The sequence below is a fragment of the Penicillium hispanicum genome (genome assembly GCF_028827665.1).
Source record: "Penicillium hispanicum strain IBT 35686 chromosome Unknown utg000001l_segment0_segment0, whole genome shotgun sequence".
NCBI lineage: Eukaryota > Fungi > Ascomycota > Eurotiomycetes > Eurotiales > Aspergillaceae > Penicillium > Penicillium hispanicum.
The window spans coordinates 2854197-2875575 of NW_026623193.1; the positions used below are offsets into that span (position 1 = coordinate 2854197).

At 53.1% G+C, this 21379-nt stretch overlaps 11 protein-coding genes across 11 annotated transcripts; 5 read left to right on the top strand and 6 right to left on the bottom strand.

The window, feature by feature from the left end:
- Positions 1-824: 824 nt before the first annotated feature.
- N7459_001094 (uncharacterized protein) lies at positions 825-1556 on the top strand (the record flags this gene model as incomplete). Its single annotated transcript, XM_056940279.1, has 1 exon — positions 825-1556. The coding sequence occupies one exon, from the start codon at positions 825-827 to the stop codon at positions 1554-1556; it is 732 nt and encodes a 243-aa protein (XP_056804559.1).
- Positions 1557-1903: 347 nt separating this feature from the next.
- Positions 1904-2773, bottom strand: cbpA (putative calcineurin binding protein; the record flags this gene model as incomplete). Its single annotated transcript, XM_056940280.1, has 1 exon — positions 1904-2773. One exon carries the CDS (start codon positions 2771-2773, stop codon positions 1904-1906), a length of 870 nt encoding a protein of 289 aa, XP_056804560.1.
- An 819-nt stretch (positions 2774-3592) lies between these two features.
- N7459_001096 (alpha/beta hydrolase) lies at positions 3593-4552 on the bottom strand (the record flags this gene model as incomplete). The annotated part of the gene is made up of 1 exon (XM_056940281.1): positions 3593-4552. The coding sequence occupies one exon, from the start codon at positions 4550-4552 to the stop codon at positions 3593-3595; it is 960 nt and encodes a 319-aa protein (XP_056804561.1).
- A 1702-nt stretch (positions 4553-6254) lies between these two features.
- Positions 6255-7117, top strand: grpE (mitochondrial nucleotide exchange factor MGE1; the record flags this gene model as incomplete). The annotated part of the gene is made up of 3 exons (XM_056940282.1): positions 6255-6542; positions 6599-7024; positions 7085-7117. 3 exons carry the CDS (start codon positions 6255-6257, stop codon positions 7115-7117), a joined length of 747 nt encoding a protein of 248 aa, XP_056804562.1.
- Positions 7118-7621: 504 nt separating this feature from the next.
- N7459_001098 (phenylalanine--tRNA ligase) lies at positions 7622-9175 on the bottom strand (the record flags this gene model as incomplete). The annotated part of the gene is made up of 1 exon (XM_056940283.1): positions 7622-9175. The coding sequence occupies one exon, from the start codon at positions 9173-9175 to the stop codon at positions 7622-7624; it is 1554 nt and encodes a 517-aa protein (XP_056804563.1).
- Positions 9176-10179: 1004 nt separating this feature from the next.
- Positions 10180-11391, top strand: N7459_001099 (uncharacterized protein; the record flags this gene model as incomplete). The annotated part of the gene is made up of 4 exons (XM_056940284.1): positions 10180-10342; positions 10402-10445; positions 10495-10593; positions 10669-11391. The coding sequence occupies 4 exons, from the start codon at positions 10180-10182 to the stop codon at positions 11389-11391; spliced, it is 1029 nt and encodes a 342-aa protein (XP_056804564.1).
- A 718-nt stretch (positions 11392-12109) lies between these two features.
- On the bottom strand, positions 12110-12772 carry N7459_001100 (cytochrome c oxidase subunit VIb; the record flags this gene model as incomplete). Its single annotated transcript, XM_056940285.1, has 6 exons — positions 12110-12144; positions 12217-12280; positions 12340-12421; positions 12480-12576; positions 12624-12626; positions 12706-12772. 6 exons carry the CDS (start codon positions 12770-12772, stop codon positions 12110-12112), a joined length of 348 nt encoding a protein of 115 aa, XP_056804565.1.
- Positions 12773-13068: 296 nt separating this feature from the next.
- Positions 13069-13683, top strand: N7459_001101 (uncharacterized protein; the record flags this gene model as incomplete). The annotated part of the gene is made up of 5 exons (XM_056940286.1): positions 13069-13128; positions 13188-13203; positions 13304-13366; positions 13438-13450; positions 13584-13683. The coding sequence occupies 5 exons, from the start codon at positions 13069-13071 to the stop codon at positions 13681-13683; spliced, it is 252 nt and encodes an 83-aa protein (XP_056804566.1).
- A 252-nt stretch (positions 13684-13935) lies between these two features.
- On the bottom strand, positions 13936-14457 carry N7459_001102 (RNA-binding protein; the record flags this gene model as incomplete). Its single annotated transcript, XM_056940287.1, has 2 exons — positions 13936-14073; positions 14137-14457. The coding sequence occupies 2 exons, from the start codon at positions 14455-14457 to the stop codon at positions 13936-13938; spliced, it is 459 nt and encodes a 152-aa protein (XP_056804567.1).
- Positions 14458-14871: 414 nt separating this feature from the next.
- On the top strand, positions 14872-19048 carry sec31 (putative protein transport protein (SEC31); the record flags this gene model as incomplete). The annotated part of the gene is made up of 7 exons (XM_056940288.1): positions 14872-15080; positions 15142-15258; positions 15313-15652; positions 15707-15793; positions 15858-18597; positions 18648-18946; positions 19004-19048. The coding sequence occupies 7 exons, from the start codon at positions 14872-14874 to the stop codon at positions 19046-19048; spliced, it is 3837 nt and encodes a 1278-aa protein (XP_056804568.1).
- A 436-nt stretch (positions 19049-19484) lies between these two features.
- On the bottom strand, positions 19485-20768 carry N7459_001104 (peroxisomal membrane protein PEX14; the record flags this gene model as incomplete). Its single annotated transcript, XM_056940289.1, has 1 exon — positions 19485-20768. One exon carries the CDS (start codon positions 20766-20768, stop codon positions 19485-19487), a length of 1284 nt encoding a protein of 427 aa, XP_056804569.1.
- Positions 20769-21379: the final 611 nt, after the last annotated feature.

Below are 21379 nucleotides of genomic sequence, written 5' to 3' on the forward strand. Positions count from 1 at the left end.
AACGGGTTGGTTTTTGAAAGTAAATTGGCTCGGAGGATTGAAGATGTCTGAATAGCTTACCTAGGCAGGCTTGTCTGGATATTCTACAACTCACATCGAGGAGAGGCGGTCTTTTATACTGGAGAAGAGGCTCCTCAGGGTAGTTGAGACGCACTACTGGGATATTAGATCAGATGAATGGGATTCTTTGGCAGGCTGTCAGAATGCAACTGTTCTAGAATAACAATAGGGCTTGTTTCGCCGAGATACAGGTCTACGTATCAAAGAAACCCTTGTTGCTACATGCTAAACTGGTCCATTGCTTTCTTCTCGTTTCAGGGCAAGAAAGAAGACAATGGACAAGGGTCGACCAGATGGGCAACTTCATTGGTAGATCATGAACCTGGTCTTCGATAATGGACTAGTCGATTCCTTTCAGATGTATCTACCCATCGGTCTATAATTATACCACCGACAAAGCTACCTCCGTCGTCAGCCTTCTTGTCTGTTTCAAGGGAGCGAGGGTATTGGCTAGCATGTTCAATCTGCCTGAGGAACAATGAATGCATTCAGTCCACTGTCTCTCTCGCTTACCTACAATTATAAGGTCATTCCCATTGCCCCCTCTCTGACTTGTAAAGAATATCTACATGCCCACCAATCTCATCTGCTTAACTCTAACCGATTGCCTCTGTCAACTTCACTGCAACGGCGTGTCGGGGTCTCTTATTTCCCAATCACTGCGTTTTCATTCACAACCAGACTGCTACTCCCACAGTGAACCCAGTTGACAACATTTGTCGTCCCTTAACCGACTCCGGGTTTAGCACTATAAAACTGCAGCTATGGGCAGGTTCAGAGGAAGTTACCGCGGAAACTATACCGGGAACCCTCGCGGAGGAAACCAGGGACCCTATTCACGGAATCACCCAGGAAACAACCAGAGGCAAAACTGGGGAAATTCCCAGGCATCTTATCATGACGACAACAGAGGGAACCATGGGGGCTATCGAGGGAACCATCGTGGACAACGCGGCGGATTCCACCGTGGAAACCCTGCAGACAACCACAATGACAACTACCAGGGGAATTACAACAGGGCTCCCCGCGAGCTCCGTAATGGAAATTTCCACAGTGAGAACCACAGAAACAATAACCCCGGCCACCACTACAATGCTAGCCCTATGGATATGAGCGTGGTAACATCGCCGAGGAGACCCCGAAACCACGGACACACTCATAGGCCAAATTACTGTCCGCCGGTGTTCCGACTCGATGGAGATGGCGATATGATCATGGACGATCCCGGTGCGAACGAGTTGGACCTGAAGACGCCGGTAAGGCCTATGCAGACGGGACCATCTACTCATGAGCTTTTTCTCCCGGTCAAAGGCCGACTGGTCATTGAGATGGAGCAGTTTGTGAATACAGACACGAATGGCGAGGAACACTCCGAGAGTCATCGACGGCGGTTTGAATTTGCATGGGTGCCGGGCTGTGCGTGTCAAGAGTGTGTGCAGGAATGGGGTAAGGCGAGTCGGGCTCTGTCTATGTTCAATCCCGGTGCTGCAGCCTGATCTGGGTGTGGTGTCCATGGTGAAAGGGTGTCTTCGCAGAGAATCCGTCCATATATAAATTCTTCCCAATGGCATAGATCTACGAATGTCGACTATCAAAAGATTTGGAGGTGAGATAGAGGTAGTGCTATGCAACTAGTAGTATTGTATGATACCTTAGTACCTAGGTGTATATAGTATTTTCCAAGCCAGCTTTTCCCAAGCACAAAGTCAAAGTCTCAATCCCAAAGCCAAACCGATGCAAAGATGATCTCACCGATACCCAACGCCAGATGCTAGCATGCCACAACCGTGGATGATTTATGAACACCAACCCCATCGCTAAAGAATGCACAAGAACAATTCATTCACTCCATCAGCTCCACCGGCGGCCGAGCGGTCTTCGGGGGCATCTTCTTTGCCGACATCTCAATGGGGCTCATGTCCGCATCCATGTCCACATCCTCGTCCACCACCAGGCTCATGTCCTCAACCATGACAGCTGGCAAGTTGGGACTGTGACCATGATCCTCAGGATTGTAAATGATGGTGCTGCTGCGGCTGCGCTGCTGCGAGCCTGCCAGTGGCCAGCTCCCGGTTCGCCTGTCCGAGGAGATCGAAACCGGGGTAGCGGGATCAACAGCAAACGACTCGGGCTGGTCCGTCTTCAGCTTGGCCAACGCATTGGCCAGGTCACTGGCGTGGACTTCCTTGTTGGGCGGGTCCTCGTTGCGCATCACCCATCCATGCGGCGGGCTGGGAGGCGGGGAGATGAAGAAGAGCTTGTCGAGCTGCGGAGCCTCGAGGAGTTGCTTCGGGCGGTGGGTCTCGTTCTCGCCCAGGATGGGTGTGGGCTCCCCAAAGTAAATCCGGGGCCGCACATCCTGGTTCAACAGGGGCTTGCCTTCGAGCATTTTGCGGATGGTGATGGCATCCTCGTCGGAGTGGAAGGAGCAGATGATACGGCGCAGCGAAGGAAGCGGTGAGAAGGAGTTCAGGGGCGCCACCGCAGTGATTTTGTTGCGGATCTCATCCAGCGAGGATGGCTGGAAAAGAACGAGCTTATGGAGGTCGGTGATTAGGAGTGTGTTGGAGGGAGGTGATGGTTGAGAAAGCGGGGGAATGTTGGACACATCGATTGAGAGAGAGGGCCGCGAGGACGATCGTGATGACAGGCTGGCTTGGAAAGAGGGAGATGAAGCCAGCGAATGCGGCGGTGAGGATACTGATTGGGCCATGTCGACGTTGGGTTGTATGTGAGGGAGATGTTGTGAGGAGAAGCGATCAGGGAGAGAAGATCGAAAGCGATAAAGCGGCGATAAAGAATCAAGGGGTTCGCCACTGGATCGGGAAGGTTTCTAGACTTCTCGACTTTTCGACTTCTCGACTTTTGGTCTGGCCAACTGTTGGTTGTCAATTCAGGATGGATTGTGGTCACCGAGAACAGGCGCTATTTATCCTCGTCTGCGACTCTCGACTTCATTGTTTGGGTTTTGTGAGGCGCAGCGGATATCGTCAACGCCGCATCCGCCCAGTAACTAACTAACGTGCACAGCCCACTCCCACTGGCTTACCCACTCCCCACGCCTTCATACCCAAGCCCCTTCACGGTTTTACCGTTCTCGGCAGATTCGGCGTTCCTGCGCCTTCGCGTCTTGTTCAGATTCTGTGCTCTTAGATTGGCCTGCGCCACACCTCGTCCTCCACGCCTGGAGTGCAGCATTACGACGACACGCAGGGACCCAACAGCCCGTCGCCTCCACCCACGGCGTGGCAATCCCAATCCATCCGCTCCGCCCCGGGCATCGTCAGCGGGATTCTCATTATGATTCTGCCTATACATGGACACTGGCGCTTGGTTTCTCTCCGTCAGGGCAGTGCTGTTCCCAGCCCGCCTCTACGGGGTTACCATTGCGACGAGAGCTGTGGAACCAGTGACTACTACTCAATGTAGAAATATCTGTCTCTCCGTTTAACCAAGGACTTCCAGGCTGCTTCATTATAGATATATTTCCATTTTCCTCTATTTATATACAGGCCAGGAATAGCTTCGGGTCTCAATGCCACATAGCAGCCAGTGCCTGGATGCGATTCGACACTGCCTTCTGCGTCGGCGCACAAAACGGCACAAAGACGTCGAAGCAGTGAGGCAATCCCTCATACATATGGAACTCCAACTCGATATCGGCCGCCGCAATGCGGGAGGCGTACTGGAGCGTTGTATCCCGGTAGATATCCAGGTTTCCAATCTCGATATATGTCGCTGGCAATCCCTCCACGCTCGCCGCCCGCGCAGGCGCAGCATATTGTGAGACCCGGTCAGTACCGAAATCCGCCCCCAGGTAAGCAGACCAGCAGGTAATATTAGCCTCGGGTGACCACATCTCGACATCTTTCAAAGCCGAGAAGGGCCTGGTGTCGCGGTCGTCCAGCATGGGGTAGACCAGGAGCTGCTTCGCCACCGGCGGGGACAGACCGCGGTCGCGAGCCATCAATGCCATGCTGGCCGCTAAGTTTGCGCCTGCGCTCTCTCCGAAGACCCCGATACGGGAGGGGTCGATAGAGAATTTGGCTGCGTGTTCGTAGAGCCAGGTCAGACTGGCGTAGCTGTCTTCGAAGGGGATCGGATAGGGATGCTCCGGGGCAAGTCGATACTCCACGGAGAATATCTGCACCCCGGTCTCCTTCACGAGATGTGACAGAGACTTCACAAACATCGTCACATTGCCAAAGACCATCCCACCACCGTGAGCGTGCACAACAGCCGGGGTGGGTTTCTCGACATCCAGCTTCCAGAAACGATGAACAGGAATGGACTGCCCATCAGAGGTGATTTGATGTACTTCATGGCCGACGCCAGGCACTTCCGGTAGCGCTGCAAAACACAATGCCATGCCAGGGTCCAACGCTTTTCGAATCAAAAGGGGATCGGACATGTCAGGTTTTCCATTGGCGGCCGCGGCAGCCCGCAAGGGTGCTATGCCTTGGTGGAAATCAGGATCGTACTGAAGAGGCATTGCAAGCGAATGTGATGAATTTTGTGAAGAGCTGGGAGTACTTGCATTCCTAGGGGGGGGTCAGGTCAGACAAGGTGTGCATCTTTATACCTTCGTCAGTGGAGTCATTTCTCAATCTCGGAGTGACGATCCTTCATTCTTCTGGGCGGCTCCTTCTGCAGGCAGCAGAGGCCCGCTTAACCATTTCCGAAGGCCCAGAGACCCTATCAATTGACTCATCATTGTCGAGCCAATAATTGACTTGCCCACCACGACTCTAATGGGAATCGGTACGGAGACACCTGTTGCTCAACCCCGCTTCTGTCCCACGGCTGGAATAATATTTGATATCCATCTCGCCAAGGCCCGCGCATGTATGTTTCTCGGCATCATAAGGCTTTCATGACGACATGGTCATCAGTCAATGACCGATCGTTGGCAATGATTTCCGATGGTGTGGCATTGTTTCTGATCTGCATCCTCCACATATCACACTCAGCATGGCCGACGCTTCATAGACTCTATGTACATATAGTTATTACTTGCTATGGCAATGATCCCCTAGACTAGGCCCAATATAGTAATTTGTACGACCCTCGAAAGGCTCTATATAGGATCAGAGCTCAAGCAACTCACAGTAAATGCAAAGTGTCTGGATTCTTTTCTTCGTGGTGCGCTATACCTGATGATCTGTGGTATAAGAGATATGAGATCGGTACAGCTACAAGTTGACCAAATGGATGAACATCGATGGAAGCGAATTATATCAACAGCAAATGGTTCAGCATCTTCACGGCCTCTATGTCGTTGGTGCCACAAGTGGTCTCATCTCCGGTGCTGTTTCCAGACGGGAGGGTGTGCGGGGGGTGCGTGGAGGAGATGGCTTTTCTTGACAGAAGGTGTGCTGACAATTTTGTACTGATCTCTATGTCCATTTTCGGCGATTACCCAGAGACATCAAAACATCTCAACAAGTAGGAGCGAACCGTGGCAAGGTGTCAAAGTAGCAGCGGTGGATCTGCGCACATACTTTCTTATCATCTTTTATATGATGCAAAAGAGACCTACGAGCCTTTCATATTTTCCCCGACCATTTGGCATGCCATGGGGTACACTGGTGCCCAGCAACAACGGATGACAGTTCCGATTTGTGCTGTAAGTTGGTCTCCAAACATGAAGCCCTCTACAAGGTTAATGTCCTGTCTTAGGTTGGAATTGTTTTTCTATTGATGTTTTCCGAGGCATCAGATAGAATCAAAGATCGGCAGTGGCGTGTTGCCTTTGGGCTCTGCGTTACCTTGATCAGCTCTATTATTTGTATCACTGTTGACTCGAAGCACGCCGCCCACCATGCAATGGTCTGGATCTATTCTTTGTCCGAAGCTATACCCGGGAGTAGTTCGGACGTCAGTACAAGGAATTGCCTGTACAGCCGTAGAGCTTTCCGTATTGATCAACAGGCCAATACCCTTCTCGGAAATATTTTAAAGCAAGTCACTATAAAAGATTTGCTTAGTGAGAGGCAGGAAGTTGAAAAATTGAAGAGCTTTATGAGGAAGTGAGCACCTACTTCGGGCCAGCGGTTTTCCCGTGCTAAGGCGGTCAGGTGATGTCCAAGCAAATTTGCCCGACGATCAACTTTCGCAGTCAACTTACAGCCTGTCCGAACCCTCCGTTTTTCTTCTTCTTTCCCGACACCGAATTTTCATATTACCTCCTCATAATGTTCCAGCGAACCATCTTCAGACAAGCGCAGGCCGCCCGGTCGGTTTTGGCTGCTTCTTCCTCCACATCTACTGCGCCGCTGGCTCTCCGCCGGGCATCACAGTTGCAAACACGCCTGCCCGCAGCTTACCGGCCGTTCGCTCGTCAACCCACTTCCCGCTTCTATTCCACCGAGAACCAGGGAGAGCAAAAGGAAGCTTCGCAGGAGGCCGAGGCTGCTGAGAATGCCGAGGATCCCGTCCGCCAGGAGCTGGAGGAAAAGAAGAAGGAAATCATTGATCTGAAGGTATCTCTCTTGTCTGTCGGTTTCGTTCGCCAGCAGACGTGCTAAACTGGATCTAGGACAAATACCTCCGCTCCGTCGCCGAGTTCCGCAACCTTCAAGAGCGCACCAAGCGCGACAAGGACGATGCTCGGAACTTCGCCATCCAGCGCTTTGCCAAGGATCTCCTGGAGAGCATTGACAACTTCGACCGCGCACTGCTGGCCGTGCCCAAGGATAAGCTCGAAGCTGTCGAGAGCGAGACCAACAAGGATCTGCTTGACCTCGTCGCTGGCCTCAAGATGACCGAGAACATCCTCATGAACACCCTCCAGAAGCACGGTCTGGAGCGCTTCGACCCCAGTGAGAAGGTCGAGGGCAAGGCCCAGAAGTTCGACCCCAACCTCCACGAGGCCACTTTTATGACCCAGTCTCCAGAATTGGAGGACGGCGATGTCATGTACACCCAGAGTAAGGGTTTCCGACTGAACGGCCGTGTCATTCGGGTAAGTTGTATTGTCAATTTGGATCCGCGGAGGTATCGTCTAACGCTTTTCTTTCTGCAGGCTGCCAAGGTCGGTGTCGTCAAGAACGCTTAAATCCGCTCTCAACAATAATGCTCCGCCTTTCCTCCTTCTCGTTTTCTTCTCTCTGTACCATATATCATACTTCATGATCACGATGGGGATTTGCACTGGGATGCTGCTGGCTGATGGACCCGGAAAAAATACTCTTCCTTAGTATCTGCTTGTCTCTTGGATCTGTATGATACACCCTTGTTGCATGTGACCGGAGGCGTCTGGGTTGTCTCGTGTTGGGGTGTCTTTTCACATTTGGTGGTGCAATCTGTCTCCTGATAACTCTCTCCTCACTCTTGTATAATACACACAAACCATCAAGGCACTATCACCGCCTCTTACTATCTTCAAGCAGCTTCTGGCTCCTGAAAATCATCAGTCATCAAGAAGAGAAATGGTGTCATAGCGTGGGACACGATGTGTAGGCTAGGTCTTACTATAGAAGGGGCAAGGTGAGATGATCTCTCATATTGTACAAGCTTTTATGAATATGTGGCAGTAATTATAATACAGACTCGTCTCCAATCACCGCAACTCGACCCCCAGATTACCGACTAGTTGCGATCGAACTTTGTCGTGCATCTCATTGGCCTCCTCGTTTGTCAAAGTCCGCTCCAGACTGCGGTAATTGATGCGGTAGCACATGCTCTTACGCCCAGTCTTCGGGTGTGTAAACTCGTCAATGAGGGAAACGTCCTCGACGAGATCGCCACCAATGCCCCGGACAATTTCCATGACATCGTTTTCGTGAAACGGTACACCACCGCCAGCAGCACTGCTTCCGCCGGTGATAGCAGCTGGGGGAAGCCAAAAGGCAACGTCCTTGTAGCAAGCGGGATGCTTGGAGAAGGGCTCGAAGCGGGTGATGTGGCCGGCACGGAATTGAGACAGGAAACGCTCGTCGCGAGACCAGAAAAGGCGGATGTCCGGGATGTTGAAGAGAAGCATGGCGATCCGCTCAATGCCCAGTCCGAAAGCCCACCCAACACGATTCGGCACGTCCGAGTTGATCAGCAGATCTTGCTTGATCACGCCGCATCCGAGGATCTCCAGCCAATCGCCCTGCCAGAAGACTTCAAGCTCCCATGAGGGGCTGGTAAAGGGGAAATACGCCTCTACCCAACGCACCTTCAAAGGCTCGGGTTCGGTGTCACTCCCCGTGCTTGCAGCGGCGGCCTTGCTGGCTTCTGTGAAAATACGGATGACCATATGTTCCAATGAGCGCTTGAGGTGCGCTGCAATAGCTTCGACCTCTTCCTCGCTGTGATGTTCGGCCTGCAGAGGGTTGCGCTGAGCGTGAATTGTCGGGTTGGGGTCCTCCACCACGACATCGTGGCGTGGGATGAGATCCAAATCCCCCTTTATCTTAGCAGCGGTATCTGCCGAGTGAGACAAAGGGTCATTGTCAGGTCGCTTCCATAGCATAGCCCCTTCCATCTGGTGAAAAATTGGATAATGGCTCCGGTCAATGGCATCGCGGCGATAGACATCCGCGATCACGGTGTATCCAACCTCCGCTGGGCGGGTCTGCTCGTTGCGGTTGATCTGCTGGAAGTACGCCTGCTGGTGCGCACTTGTGTGGGTGCGCAGGACAGTCTTGTCGTTGATGTAGTAGGTATCCGTGCGGCTGCGACCCGGATGATCCGGGGGGAAGCCAAGAACGTCGAAATTCTGCGTGGTCGTAACGACGGGATTCTTTTCAGAGTAATTTCCAAATACTGGGGCGGGGAATTGGCTTTCAATAAGCTTGCGGGTGATTGCGAGTGGGTGGTTCTCGTCGAGGTAGAGACGCCGGCCAACATGTGACAAAATCGTGTCGGGCGTATTGGTCCACTGATCAGTAGGATAGACATCACCCTCAATTGTAAGTCTCGGGCGGGATTGGCCCGTTGGTTGGTCGGCGTGAGCTTTCTGGTCGGCCGTCCGGCGAGCTGCAGTCGAGCTCCAGTCTCGAGTGACAGCTGGGATCGCCTCTCGGAGCGGGTAGGCACGGGGGAGAGGAATTCTGGGACGAGGAGTGATCATGGACCACCGGCTGCTGCTGGCACGCAGGGCGCGCCCCGTAGCAAACAGGCGCATTGCTGATCGTTGTGGGCTTGCTCGCCTCAAGTTGACCGCGCGGCGATGCGGAAACTCCCAGCATGGCCCGGGTCGGGGAAATAAGTCCCCGAAGTACATCGTACAGTGTAGCCCCAACGCATCCCAAAGCTGCTTTTTATCCCTGGATCTTTCTTGCTCCGTTCATATATGTGTATATAATAACAGACAGTTCGCTGAAAATGGCAGTTATACGTCTTTTCGGGTTCTAAGCTGCGACTGAAGGTCGACAGTATACCAGATTATAGCTAATCCACGCCAGATAATATATCCCCGGCTCTTCAAAGAATACCTACATTGGTAATGTACCTATTTAGATAGGTATTTGGACGTGACAGGTGAAAAAGGAACAATATTTTCAAATATACATCTTCTCACCGAGCTGAATTGCGATCTAACCCCTTCTGTCCCACCGTCATTGCAATTGCATGGAAGAGAACTCTTGATCCCCCTCCGCTCCCTCGGCAATCCGACCTTGCGTTCGCGCAATATCCGCAATTCCACCGAAGGCACCCACATGTCACTTAATCGCCAGGCAATTAACAGGCAATGAAAGTGACTATCTGGTCAATCTGCTCACTGAGCGTGGTCCCCCGGCGCCTCTTCTAGATACCAAGCCAGACAGGCAGTCCATGATCGACGGACTCGGGGATTGTACAGTCCCTTACAGGCTGTATGTCCACCCGGCGAAGCGGCGAATCGAAAACCGAGGCCGTGATTGGCCTCCATCGGCAGCCCCTATCAGGGCAGAAGATATGATTGGCTGTGATGCGGCCGAGCGGCGCTTCGGCGGCCTGATTTGTCTCCGTCGGTATTTGGGAGCCAAAATTACGTCAAAAGCCATGGGAAAAGGCCGAGTCATGAAAAAAAAAAGAAAGGGCCTAGCCGGCCCGCAGCCGAAACCCTTTCAAACATCTCCCCTCCCCCTCCCCCTCCCCCTCTTCGGTTCTATCCAGAGCATCTTGTTTCTACCCCCAAGGAACAAGATGGCAGACAGCGGCAAGTTGTTGAAGGCCCCGGCCGCTCAATCGCGGGTGGCGCCTGTGCCGACGCCCGCGCAGTCCAAGCCGAAGCAGGTGCATTACCCGTTTTGGTTTGGGGGTTCAGCGTCCTGCTTTGCGGCTGGAGTGACGCATCCGTTAGATCTGGGTAAGTGTCTCTTGAGATGATCTATATGCCCTCGGAGTGGTGTGCTGACTCTGGTGCAGTCAAGGTATTTTTCAGCTCCCAGCGCTCGATCCGAGATCCTTTGGTCATTCTTGGGCTCGGTTGCTGATCGTGGAGATCTTGTCGCATTCTAGGTCCGGTTACAAACGCGCGCACCCGATGCGCCGAAGACGATGCTGGGCACCTTTGGACATATCGTGAGACATAATGGAGTGTTGGGGTTATATAGTGGTGTATGTGCAGCGCCTAGGTCGACCCCGAATGGCTACCCTGATCACTTGCCATCCGAACGTTTTGGAGCTGACTAGATCGCCATTGGGCTTGAATCACAGCTCTCTGCTGCCATTCTGCGCCAGATGACCTATTCCACAACGAGATTCGGTATCTACGAAGAAATGAAATCCCAGTTCGCCACGCCCTCTGCGAACTCTTCCTCCTCGTCGCCAGGCCTCCTCACCCTTCTCGGCATGGCTTGCACTTCTGGCTTCATCGGCGGCATTGCTGGCAATCCGGCCGACGTTCTAAACGTGCGCATGCAGTCCGATGCAGCTTTGCCTCCTGAGCAGCGACGCAATTACCGTCATGCTTTCCACGGTCTGGTGCAGATGACCAAGACAGAGGGATTTAGCTCGCTCTTCCGTGGCGTATGGCCGAACTCAACCCGTGCAATTCTCATGACTGCCTCGCAGTTGGCCTCCTATGATACCTTCAAGCGCATGTGCATTGAGAAGGCTGGTATGAAGGACAACCTTGGCACCCATTTTACAGCCTCCTTCATGGCCGGCTTTGTGGCTACTACCGTCTGCAGTCCCGTCGATGTCATCAAGACTCGTATTATGTCGGCATCCCCCGCTGAGAGTCGCGGCCACAGCATAGTCGGCTTGCTACGTGATATCTGCCGCAAGGAAGGCCTTGCCTGGACTTTCCGGGGCTGGGTACCCAGCTTTATCCGATTGGGTCCTCATACTATTGCGACATTCCTCTTCCTTGAGGAGCATAAGAAGCTGTACCGCAAGCTGAAGGGCATCTAAGCTAAGGAAGCCAGATGCTTGCGCGTCTTCTCTCTGTTTCCATTCCGTCGCCTCTCACATTTCGTCCCGATCTATACCTCTGTATGATCGAAATTCTCCGTATATATCACTTTGGTTTCACCTCTCTTATGATTTCGAGCGAGACAATTGTGGCACACAAGCAATTTTTTGCTCGCATATATCTTGCATTCATATTGGGATGTTTCATTTTCAGTTGGGTAGTGGCTGATTATATAGCCATCTCGCCCGTCATGGAAACTGCTTTTTTTTTTATTCCTGTCTACAGCGGATGGCACTTTTTGCGTTGGGGGCTGAACTCATATAGACATAGATACACTGAATCGCATCCAGACTATTTCTCCGCGAGGAAAAACTTTGCGATCATTCCCTACAATTGGCCCAGCTTGTCTTGAAATAAATAAGCCATACAAATCATGTTTATAGGTGCCGTAATAGATTCCACGCCAGAGACATGGATCTCGGATTACCCTCGAGGGGACAGCATTCTCACTACTACGCTGGACGGACATGAATTGATCGAACATCTCTCTTTGCAGAACAGCGAGACTATAGACACTCCTTCTCTGAGATTCGGGACGACTACATCGAGGAAGAAAGGAAATGTATCCCCGCATGACCAGGTAGAGTACATTGGAAGTTGTCAATACACAAAATTTGATAGAGCTCAATTCACCAACACAAAGCGGCCATTGGTGATTTACCGGTCAAGGTGAGCGGGGAAGTTACCAGCCTCTGTTGGAAATCCATAATTAGTAGATGTTCAAAGAGAAAAAAAAAAGCCTCCAGGGGTTGTTGGTTTCGTACCGCGCTGACCGTCCCATCGGTCGGTCCAAGCCTTGGGGCAAAGGGCGCGGAAGGCGTGGTAAAACTGCAAGAGATATTAGAGACTGTCGCAGGCGCATTGGTTGATGGAACGAGCGAATGTACCTGGCGGCAGGGGCGGAAGTCCTCGCCCTTGGCGGTGACACACTTGTAGTAGTCAACGTAGTTCTGCCAGCAGTGCTTGGTCCTGCGGGGTAGGCGAAGTTAGATATGCAACGAGTTGTGTGGAACGAAGGACGGCGTACTGGTTCATCTGAGGGAAACGAGCATCGTAGCCTGTGATCGCGTCGGAAAATGTCAATCTTATGATCTCCCAGTCGATCGGGAGACGCCTGTCTTGGGCTATCACGACACTCGAACATAGCGCAGAAAATCAAAGGCACACGTACCGGCTGCAGCAATATTAGCAATTGACTCCCATTTGGAACGATTGAACCCCGTTTTCGCGAGGGGGGTCGGGTGTGGACTTACCAGTCACGAACTTGAAGGGCTTGGTCTCGACGGGCTCGTCGGGGTCAACTTCCGGAATGGCACCCATTTTGGCGATGTGTAACTCCGAATGAAGAACACAGGAAAAGAGCAATGGAGACTGGTGGGGGGAGTGGAGGAGGAGAGGGAGGGAGGGCAAAGACAGGACGTTGGGTGATCGAAGCTGTGAAGTGCCGGGTATGACCGCGGGCGGTCAACCGAGAGCCACTGAGCGTTTCGCTTTTTCCCAAATCACCCGAGCCACTCAGAGGCGTTCTTGGAAAGCTACCCGTCGAACCTCGTCCTCATCATCCCACTCCTCTACACCCGCCTCGCTTCTCTGTAAAGGCCCCTCCACTATCCACCATGTATCCCACTCGTGTCCTGCGGATGCAGCCTTCGCGGGCGTTCTACAGCCCGGCCCCTGTAAGTCCCTCTGGGGTGATCATACGACCGGGTTCGGTTATGCTAACTCCCGTCTACAGAAGGAGGCTCACAGCGGTATGACTGCCCCTTGAGATACCACAGCCTTGAAAAAGCATCGATCCAGCTGGGTTGATGCCCGAATTGTGTATAGAGCCATTGGCTAACTTTGACCCAGCCCACACCATCTCCCAGCGCCTGCGCCAGATCAAGAAGGTCCCCCCGGAGTTGATCCCTCTCGGTACGTGCTTTACCACGGAATTTACCGCTTGGCTAGGGAAGAATGATTGCTAATGATTCTCTGACATCTAGGTATTGTTCTTGGGTATGTTCCTGACTGACTTGACTTGCCCGTCCAATCCCGCGAAGCACCTGCTCGAGTTTTCTCTCTTTCACTCCCCTTCGCCCGGATTCAAGCGCTTGGCTATTTCCTTCTTGCGCTGACTCCATACTCACAGTGTTGCGGTTGGCGCCGCCATCTACTCGAGCACCCGGAAGCTCTTGACCGACAAGACCCTGCGTCTCTACCGCAACAGCCCTGAGAGCCGCGAGCACTAAATGTACCATCATGTTTCTTTGAGCTCCGAGAATGCGAACCCAATTTTGTTTGAATTCGTGTCCCTTGTATTGTTTGAGACAAGTTGAAGCCCAGGAGAATCAGCGGATGAGAAGTCAAAACGTGCTCGGAACCGGAGCGTGTGTACATATCCCAGCTCCGCGGTGGTGAAATTGATAGTGTATTCCGGCAATAGTATTGTCGTTCGAGTTCTTTCATCATTATTATTTTCGTGGCTGTCGTTATAGCGTGCTTCATTCAGGTTTCGGCCCGGCAACGTCGAGCTGTTCTAACCCTTGCATCGGGTCTTGCGGGCGGTCGCTCGCCGCCTGGGCTTCCTCGGCTGCTTGCCGGTCCTCCTCGCTCACGGCATATTTGGCAAGGTAACCCTCCTGTAGAAAAAGAAAAGGTGGTTAGAATGCGACACGAAATTTCCAACTGGAATGTCCACATACCTGTTCCCAGATTGCGGTCTTGCTGCCCAGACCCTCATTGGCGTCCTTCTGCGGCTTCGCTGCCGCTACTTTAATGGTGCGACCGTAGAGCTCACTGCCATCCATGTTGTCGATGGCTTCCTTGGCATCTTGTGGCAGGTCGAATTCCACATATCCAAATCCGCGGTGGACATCTGTGGAGTTGGGGGCGTCTGGCTTCGGCAGCGAAATGTCGACTACCTCACCAAAGGGCACAAAGGCCTCAGCAAGTGTCTGGGCTGACACGGCCTGGTCGAGGCCACCCACATAGACGGTGCTCTTGAGTCGAGTACTGTCGCTCATGGTGTCTATGGCACGTCGCAAGGATTCCAGTTCTTCTCTTGGGGCGGCCGTGATCAACCGAGGTAGACAGCCGAGACAAACTTTTATGTCAACGGATAGTGCAGTAGCCCATAAATTCGCTGGGCGTGGGTTGTGACTGGTATTGCCGCCTTTGCTCAGTGATCGGATGCGAAAGAGAACTGATATCACGTGCGACAAGCCTCGGGGGTGTTTTGGCGAGGGCCCGATTGGGCCTAGCGCGGGTTCCCCGGTCCCTCCAAGTCCAGGAGGCCACTTGGTTTACTGAGCATCGCGCCCCCCGTTGACAATTCCGTACAGGGGTGGGATCTGTCTGTTTGCTTCCATTGGATGACTTCTTATCCTCGATCCCTTGGCCTCGATTTATAATACCACCACTTTTTCCCTGCCCTCATCATGGTCCGTCTGAGGGAAATCCCAAGGACGGCCACCTTTGCCTGGTCTCCTGGGGCGGCATCACCATTGATTGCCACAGGAACGCGAGCTGGTGCCGTCGACATCGATTTCTCCAACAAGACATGCCTCGAGCTTTGGGATCTGAGTCTGGATCGCCAGGACGCCAGCGAGGAGCTACAACCGGTAGCGAAGATCGACACCGACTCTGGGTAGGATACCGATTCCGAAGCTTGATGAAGATTCGGTCTGCTGACATGTTAACGTGGTCAGTTTTAATGATTTGGCATGGTCCGACTTCGACGATACCAAGCGTGGCGTGATTGCTGGTGGTCTGGAGAATGGTTCATTGGATCTGTGGAGCGCTGATAAGCTGCTTGCTGGATCTAGGTGGGTTTAACTTCGCCTACAATTAGATGGGCATTGTGACTGATTGAATATCAGTGATGCATTGATGTCGAGAACATCGAAGCACTCCGGTGCCATTAAGGCCCTTCAATTTAACCCTAAACATTCCAACCTTCTGGCCACTGGTGGTGCAAAGGGCGAGCTTTTCATCTCAGACCTCAACAATCTTGAGAATCCATTTCGGTTGGGCACCGCTGCGGCTCGTACAGATGATATTGAATGCTTGGACTGGAACAAGAAAGTGGCGCACATCCTGGTCACCGGTAGCAGTGCTGGGTTTGTCACTGTCTGGGATGTGAAGACGAGGAAGGAGAGCCTCACTCTTAACAACATGGGCCGCAAAGCTGTCAGCGCAGTTGCTTGGGATCCAGAGAAGGTAAGCCACCATATTACGACATGACCCGGCTTTTCTAACTTCATTATTCTATAGCCTACTAAGCTGGTCACTGCCACTCCCTTGGAGTCAGACCCAATGATCTATGTCTGGGACTTGCGGAACTCGCATGCCCCTGAGCGGGTTCGTGAATCACCTTTGTGTCCCAACGTGTTTGGAAACTCGCATGTCTGACTCGCATATCTAGACACTTAGAGGCCACGAATCCGGTGTTCTTTCGCTTTCGTGGTGTAATGAAGATCCAGACCTTCTCATCTCCTCCGGCAAGGACAACCGCAACATTTGCTGGAACCCCCAGACTGGTCAACCCTACGGCGAATTCCCGGTTGTCACCAACTGGACCTTCCAAACCCGCTGGAACCCGCACAACCCGAATTTCTTCGCTACTGCGTCCTTCGATGGAAGAATCTCGATCCAGACCCTTCAGAACACCAAGACGGAAACCTCTCAGGCCATTGCTGACCAAAACCAGGCCCTTGACGGCGAAGACTTCTTTGCTAAGGCTCAGACACAACCACAAGTTTCCAAGTTCTCCCTCCCGAAGCCGCCCAAGTGGTTGGAGCGGCCTTGTGGTGCATCCTTTGGTTTTGGCGGACGGGTCGTTTCTATTGGCCTAGCTGAGAAGGGATCTCGCGCTTCGAAAATCAAGATCACCCCTTTTGAGGTCGATGAAAGTGTCGGCAATGCCACCGAAAGCTTTGAAACTGCATTGAACAAGGGTGACCTGCGGGGTCTCTGTGAGACTAGGGCGGCGGCTTCTTCAAGCGATGAAGAAAAAGCCGATTGGAAAGTCATCCAAACCTTGCTCTCCGAAAACCCTCGAAAGGGATTGGTGGAATACCTGGGCTTCCAGGACCAGGCTGATGAGACCGCCGATAGCTTGGCGAAGCTTGGCTTGGATAAGAAGGACGATGAGGAGACTAACGGCGTGAGCGAGAAACCTAAGGAAGGGGCCAAGAAGCACAAACGCCTCCAATCCCTGTTCGACACCACGTCCGATAGTGATAACTTCTTGTCTGACCTGGCCGCCTCCAAAGGTGCCCGTACCAATAACCCCTTCCAGATATTCAATGGTTCGGAAAGCGAGGCAGAGCAAAAGATCACTCGGGCCTTGCTCCTTGGCGAATTCGAGAAGGCACTTGATGTGGCCCTTCAAGAGGATCGTATGTCTGATGCCTTCATGATCGCTATCTGCGGTGGCCAGAAGTGCATCGAAAAGGCCCAGGAGTACTACTTCTCTAAGCAAGTTGGTGGTCCCAACTATATGCGCCTGCTCGCTTCTATCGTCGGAAAGAACCTATGGGATGTGGTGCATAACGCCGATCTTTCCAACTGGAAGGAAGTCATGGCTGCTCTGTGTACATTCGCTGACGAAAAGGAATTCCCCGATCTTTGCGATGCTCTTGGTGACCGCCTTGAAGAACAAGTCCGAACGACAGAAGACAAAGCTGCCCGCAAGGACGCCTCTTTCTGCTTCTTGGCAGGCTCGAAGCTTGAGAAGGTGGTGGCCATCTGGGTTGAGGAGTTGCGTGAAAACGAGCAAAGAGGAATTGAGTCGGATGCGGACAACTCTACCTTCTCAATCCACGTTCGTGCTCTGCAGGGCCTAATCGAGAAGGTGACCATCTTCCGCCAGGTTACTAAGTTCGAGGACACGGAGCGGACCAAAGATTCGGACTGGCGCCTCGGCACTCTGTATGAGAAGTACATCGAGTACGCAGACGTCGTCGCCACTCATGGACGCCTGCAGGTTGCTCAAAAGTACCTCGATCTTGTGCCTGACAAGCACCCCGAGGCGGAGGTGGCTCGCAACCGCATCAAGCTCGCCATGAGACAGGCCCCACAGAAGGCGCACACTGCTGCCACGGCACGGACTGGTTTCAAGCCTCTCCCGCGACAGCCCAGCCCTTACCAACCACACCAATCTTTCACGCCAGCTGCTCCTGTGACTGGTGTGCAAAGCCCATACGCTCCTCTCAACGCCGCCGCCGCAGCTCCGCAGCCACCGGTAAACCCGTATGCCCCGACTGCGTCGCCTTCCCAGCCTGCCAACCCGTACGCTTCGATCCCTAGTGGCGGCTACACGCCGGCCGGGTACCAGCCCACTCAGGGCATGAGGCCAAATGCCTACGCCCCATCAACCCCTTTTGCTGCGCAACCTGCGACCACCGGCGTTCCCCCTCCTCCGCGTGCGACCAACCAGTCGCCCGCTAGCAATGTCACCACCTACACCACGGCCACTGGTCTCCCTGCGTGGAATGATCTGCCTGAGGGCTTCTCCAAGCCCCCAATGTCGCGCCGAGGTACCCCTGCTGCTGCTCCAGCCACAATCAGCACTCCATTCCCCAACCAGTCACCCCCTCTCGCTCAAGGTCCTCCGCCTCAAGGTCTTCCACCTGCTGGCACTCAACGAGCTCCATCTGTCCCTCCTCCTCCCAAGGGCGGAGCTCCCCCTCCGCGAGTGACTTCACCCTTGACGTCGAGTATTCACCCAGGACCTTCGCCGCCGCCACCTGTCAACCCGTACGCCTCTCTTCCCCAGTCTCCACCTACTGTGTCGACTATGGCTCCGCCGGCATCGATTCCGCGAGGGCCGTCTCCTTACAATGCCCCGCCTAGCATGCCCCCGCCCACCAACCGGTATGCACCAAGCCCAGCTGTTCAGGCTCAAAGCCCGCAATTGCAGACCCGTGGACCGGTGCCTCCTCCGCAGGCCAGTGCCTCGCCATACGCCCCACTAGCGGCAGCACAGCCTCCGCCGGTCAACCCGTATGCCCCTAGCCCGGCAGCTACTACTGTCCAGCCGCCTCCTATGGCTGTTCCACCGCCCCCAATGGCCCAAGGTCAGGTCCCGCCCCCGCCTCAGGGTTCCCGGCCCGGCACTGCTCAATCTCAAAGGGCAGCTCCCCCCTCAACCCCGAAGTACCGTAAGTCACAGCAACCATCAAACAGTAAATCAACAGCTAATGTGTCTTAGCACCTGGTGACCGTTCTCACATCTCTCCCAATGCCATGCCTATCTTTGAGATTCTCTCGGCGGACATGCAGCGTGTCAAGGCTCGGGCCCCGTCAACTTTCAAGGCCCAGGTTGATGATGCTGAACGGCGCTTGAACATTCTATTCGATCATTTGAACAATGACGATTTGCTCAAGCCCAACACCGTGGAGGATATGGTGAACCTGGCTGGTGCTATCCAAGCTCGTGATTATGAGACCGCCCGCGCCATCCACGTTGACATCATGGCCAACAGGACCGACGAGTGTGGTAACTGGATGGTGAGTTTTACCGTTTGCAGCCTGTTGATGTGTCGATACTAATACATCTCATCGCAGGTTGGTGTGAAGCGTCTGATCAACATGAGCAAGGCTACTCCCTGAACGTTTTGCTGAACTTGAGATTTCATGTTTTGAAGCGGTCCTAACATGTATGTCTGAGGGTCGGTGAAATATGGATTCGTATCTTGATATAAAGCGTGTGCTTTGATGTTTCTTATTTTCTCTTGTCCATTTACAATTAATGCCTGCGCATTCCCTTTATTGCTCTATCCCCTGGGGGTAGAGTCTGATAAATTACTTCCTGTGTTATGAGAAAAGAAAAATCCCCAATTTTGTAATGACCAGGAAATTAGGGCATGTATGTTGTTCTCAAGGATTTAGATTGTCAGATAGACATATGTGGCATGAAATGATACGAGTGGAAGCGTTCTACATATTCAAATCGACGAGATGGTATATGGAGTCTGGGTGTTAACTCGTAGCTAATATATACACAAATCCATCGACACGCTGCTGTTCATAAAAAGAGAAAGGCAAATCACCTCCCGGCAGCAGGCAGCCCTCCAAGTCTACCGGCCCGACTGGCAGGAAAGTTCCTTGCACTCAATAGTGCCCCCTTCACGCCACGAATCTCCGCCTTGAAGCCTGCGATAGCTTCGTCTTCTGACTTGCGCACGCCCGTCGAGCGACCATCCAGTCCGCTGCCCGTATGCCCACCGTATAGGCTATATGCAGGTCCAACAGCAGTATAGCTCGGCGTAGAGTAGATCATCCCATCAAGATAATGATGTAAATCGGTGAGACGGGCACGCATTGAGTCTTCAAGGTTGCTAGAGTCTCTTTCAAAGTCGGTCACCTCTTTCAGCTGCGATTGAATGGACTCGATGCGGTTGACATGGTTTGATACCGCGATGCTCGGATCATCCACAGTACTTTCGAGGGCTTCTCTCGTAGCAGAAGAAGATGGAGGCCGAGAGACCGGAGCAGTCTGGGTTCCGATATCGCGGTGGAAGAGCTCTGTCGGATCCGATGTGATTGAGTCGTCGTCGAACTCCTCGGCGCCTTCCTCGGTATTGGCCTTATCAGCGGTAAGATGCGTGGGGACCACGGATACATTCTGCTCAAGCTTTTCGTTCAGCTTTTGCAGATTCTCTTTCGCTGTAGCGGCTAGCTCGTGACGTGCCGTGGTGAGGTTCGCGAGCATGGGCTTGACCAAGTATTCGCTTGCACCGTAAATACCGGCGCCAAGGCCCGCGGCACCGTAAATAGTATATAAGGTACCGCGCATAGTGACCAGAGGAGGAGGCTTTGAGGCCTGAAGGAGGAATTCGGGGTAGGTGATGATCGGAGGCACATCGCGTGACGTGGTAGAGGGAGTGGAGGGGGTAACGGGCGGGCGAGCTTGCGCCATAGCGGTCGTTGTTGATGATTCAGTCGCAGTTGAAGGAGATGTGGCTTCGTGATGGCTGGAGGACGAAGGCGTCGGAGTTGTTTCTTCGCCCTTGTCCTCGGTTGTGCCTGAGCTGTTGCTAGTCGCCTCCGGGTTTCGGGAAAGGCCGAGGAGCTGCTGTATCTCCTCTTGGTTCAAACCCTTTGATTCGAGGAATGATACCTTCCGATCTGTTGGGGAATCGCGGATTGACTCGTCTTCTAGGAAACGAGACGCCTGGTCGAGAAGTTCTTGCCGTGAGGTGGGTGCGGGCGCGGGCGCATCATCGGAGCTCGGCGATGGCGACAGAGAGGACGACTGGTCGGCAGGCGCAGTGGTTGCTTGTTGTTGCCATGAGGGAATCGCTGATGATTTTGATGTAGGTCCTGGCATGCTGCGTCTAACCCGTCGAGCCAAAGGACCGGGCTGATGCTGAAGGTGGGAGAGAGTTTGAGGGAACTTCCCCGGACTTGGGGGGAATCGGGACCATGTGAGCCGACCTCGGCTGTTGCACCGACTCGGCGGGCCCCGATCTGCTACGGCCAAATGCAATGAGACAGGGCTTTTTTTTTGCCTTGCAATGAGAGAGCTGGCATTACAGTTTCAACGGCCAGGTTTCATTTCTGGTTCTAAATCTTCACCTTTTTTTATATGGAAAATAAAAAATCTATCTTCCAATGGCGCTTCAATTGAGCCCAAGACCGGATTATCGAGCACGAGACACATGCTAAAGCCTTCTAGTTACTATTTGATACCAAACCAAGGCGTGGGCATTAATATGTAGGCTTCTAGATGTTGATGATAACCTGAAATATACCCTCCCAGCCTATGATAATTATATTGGCCATGCAGATACCGAATTCCCTTCAGCGGAGTATAAAGTGGTTTGGCCCGACCGCCCGGCAGAATGGCGCGTGGTTGCTTTATTCGTTCATTCGTTCATTCGTTCATCCAGCGTCAGCGACTAGACGTTTAGAGATTGGAAGCTTTGGCTAAAATTACCT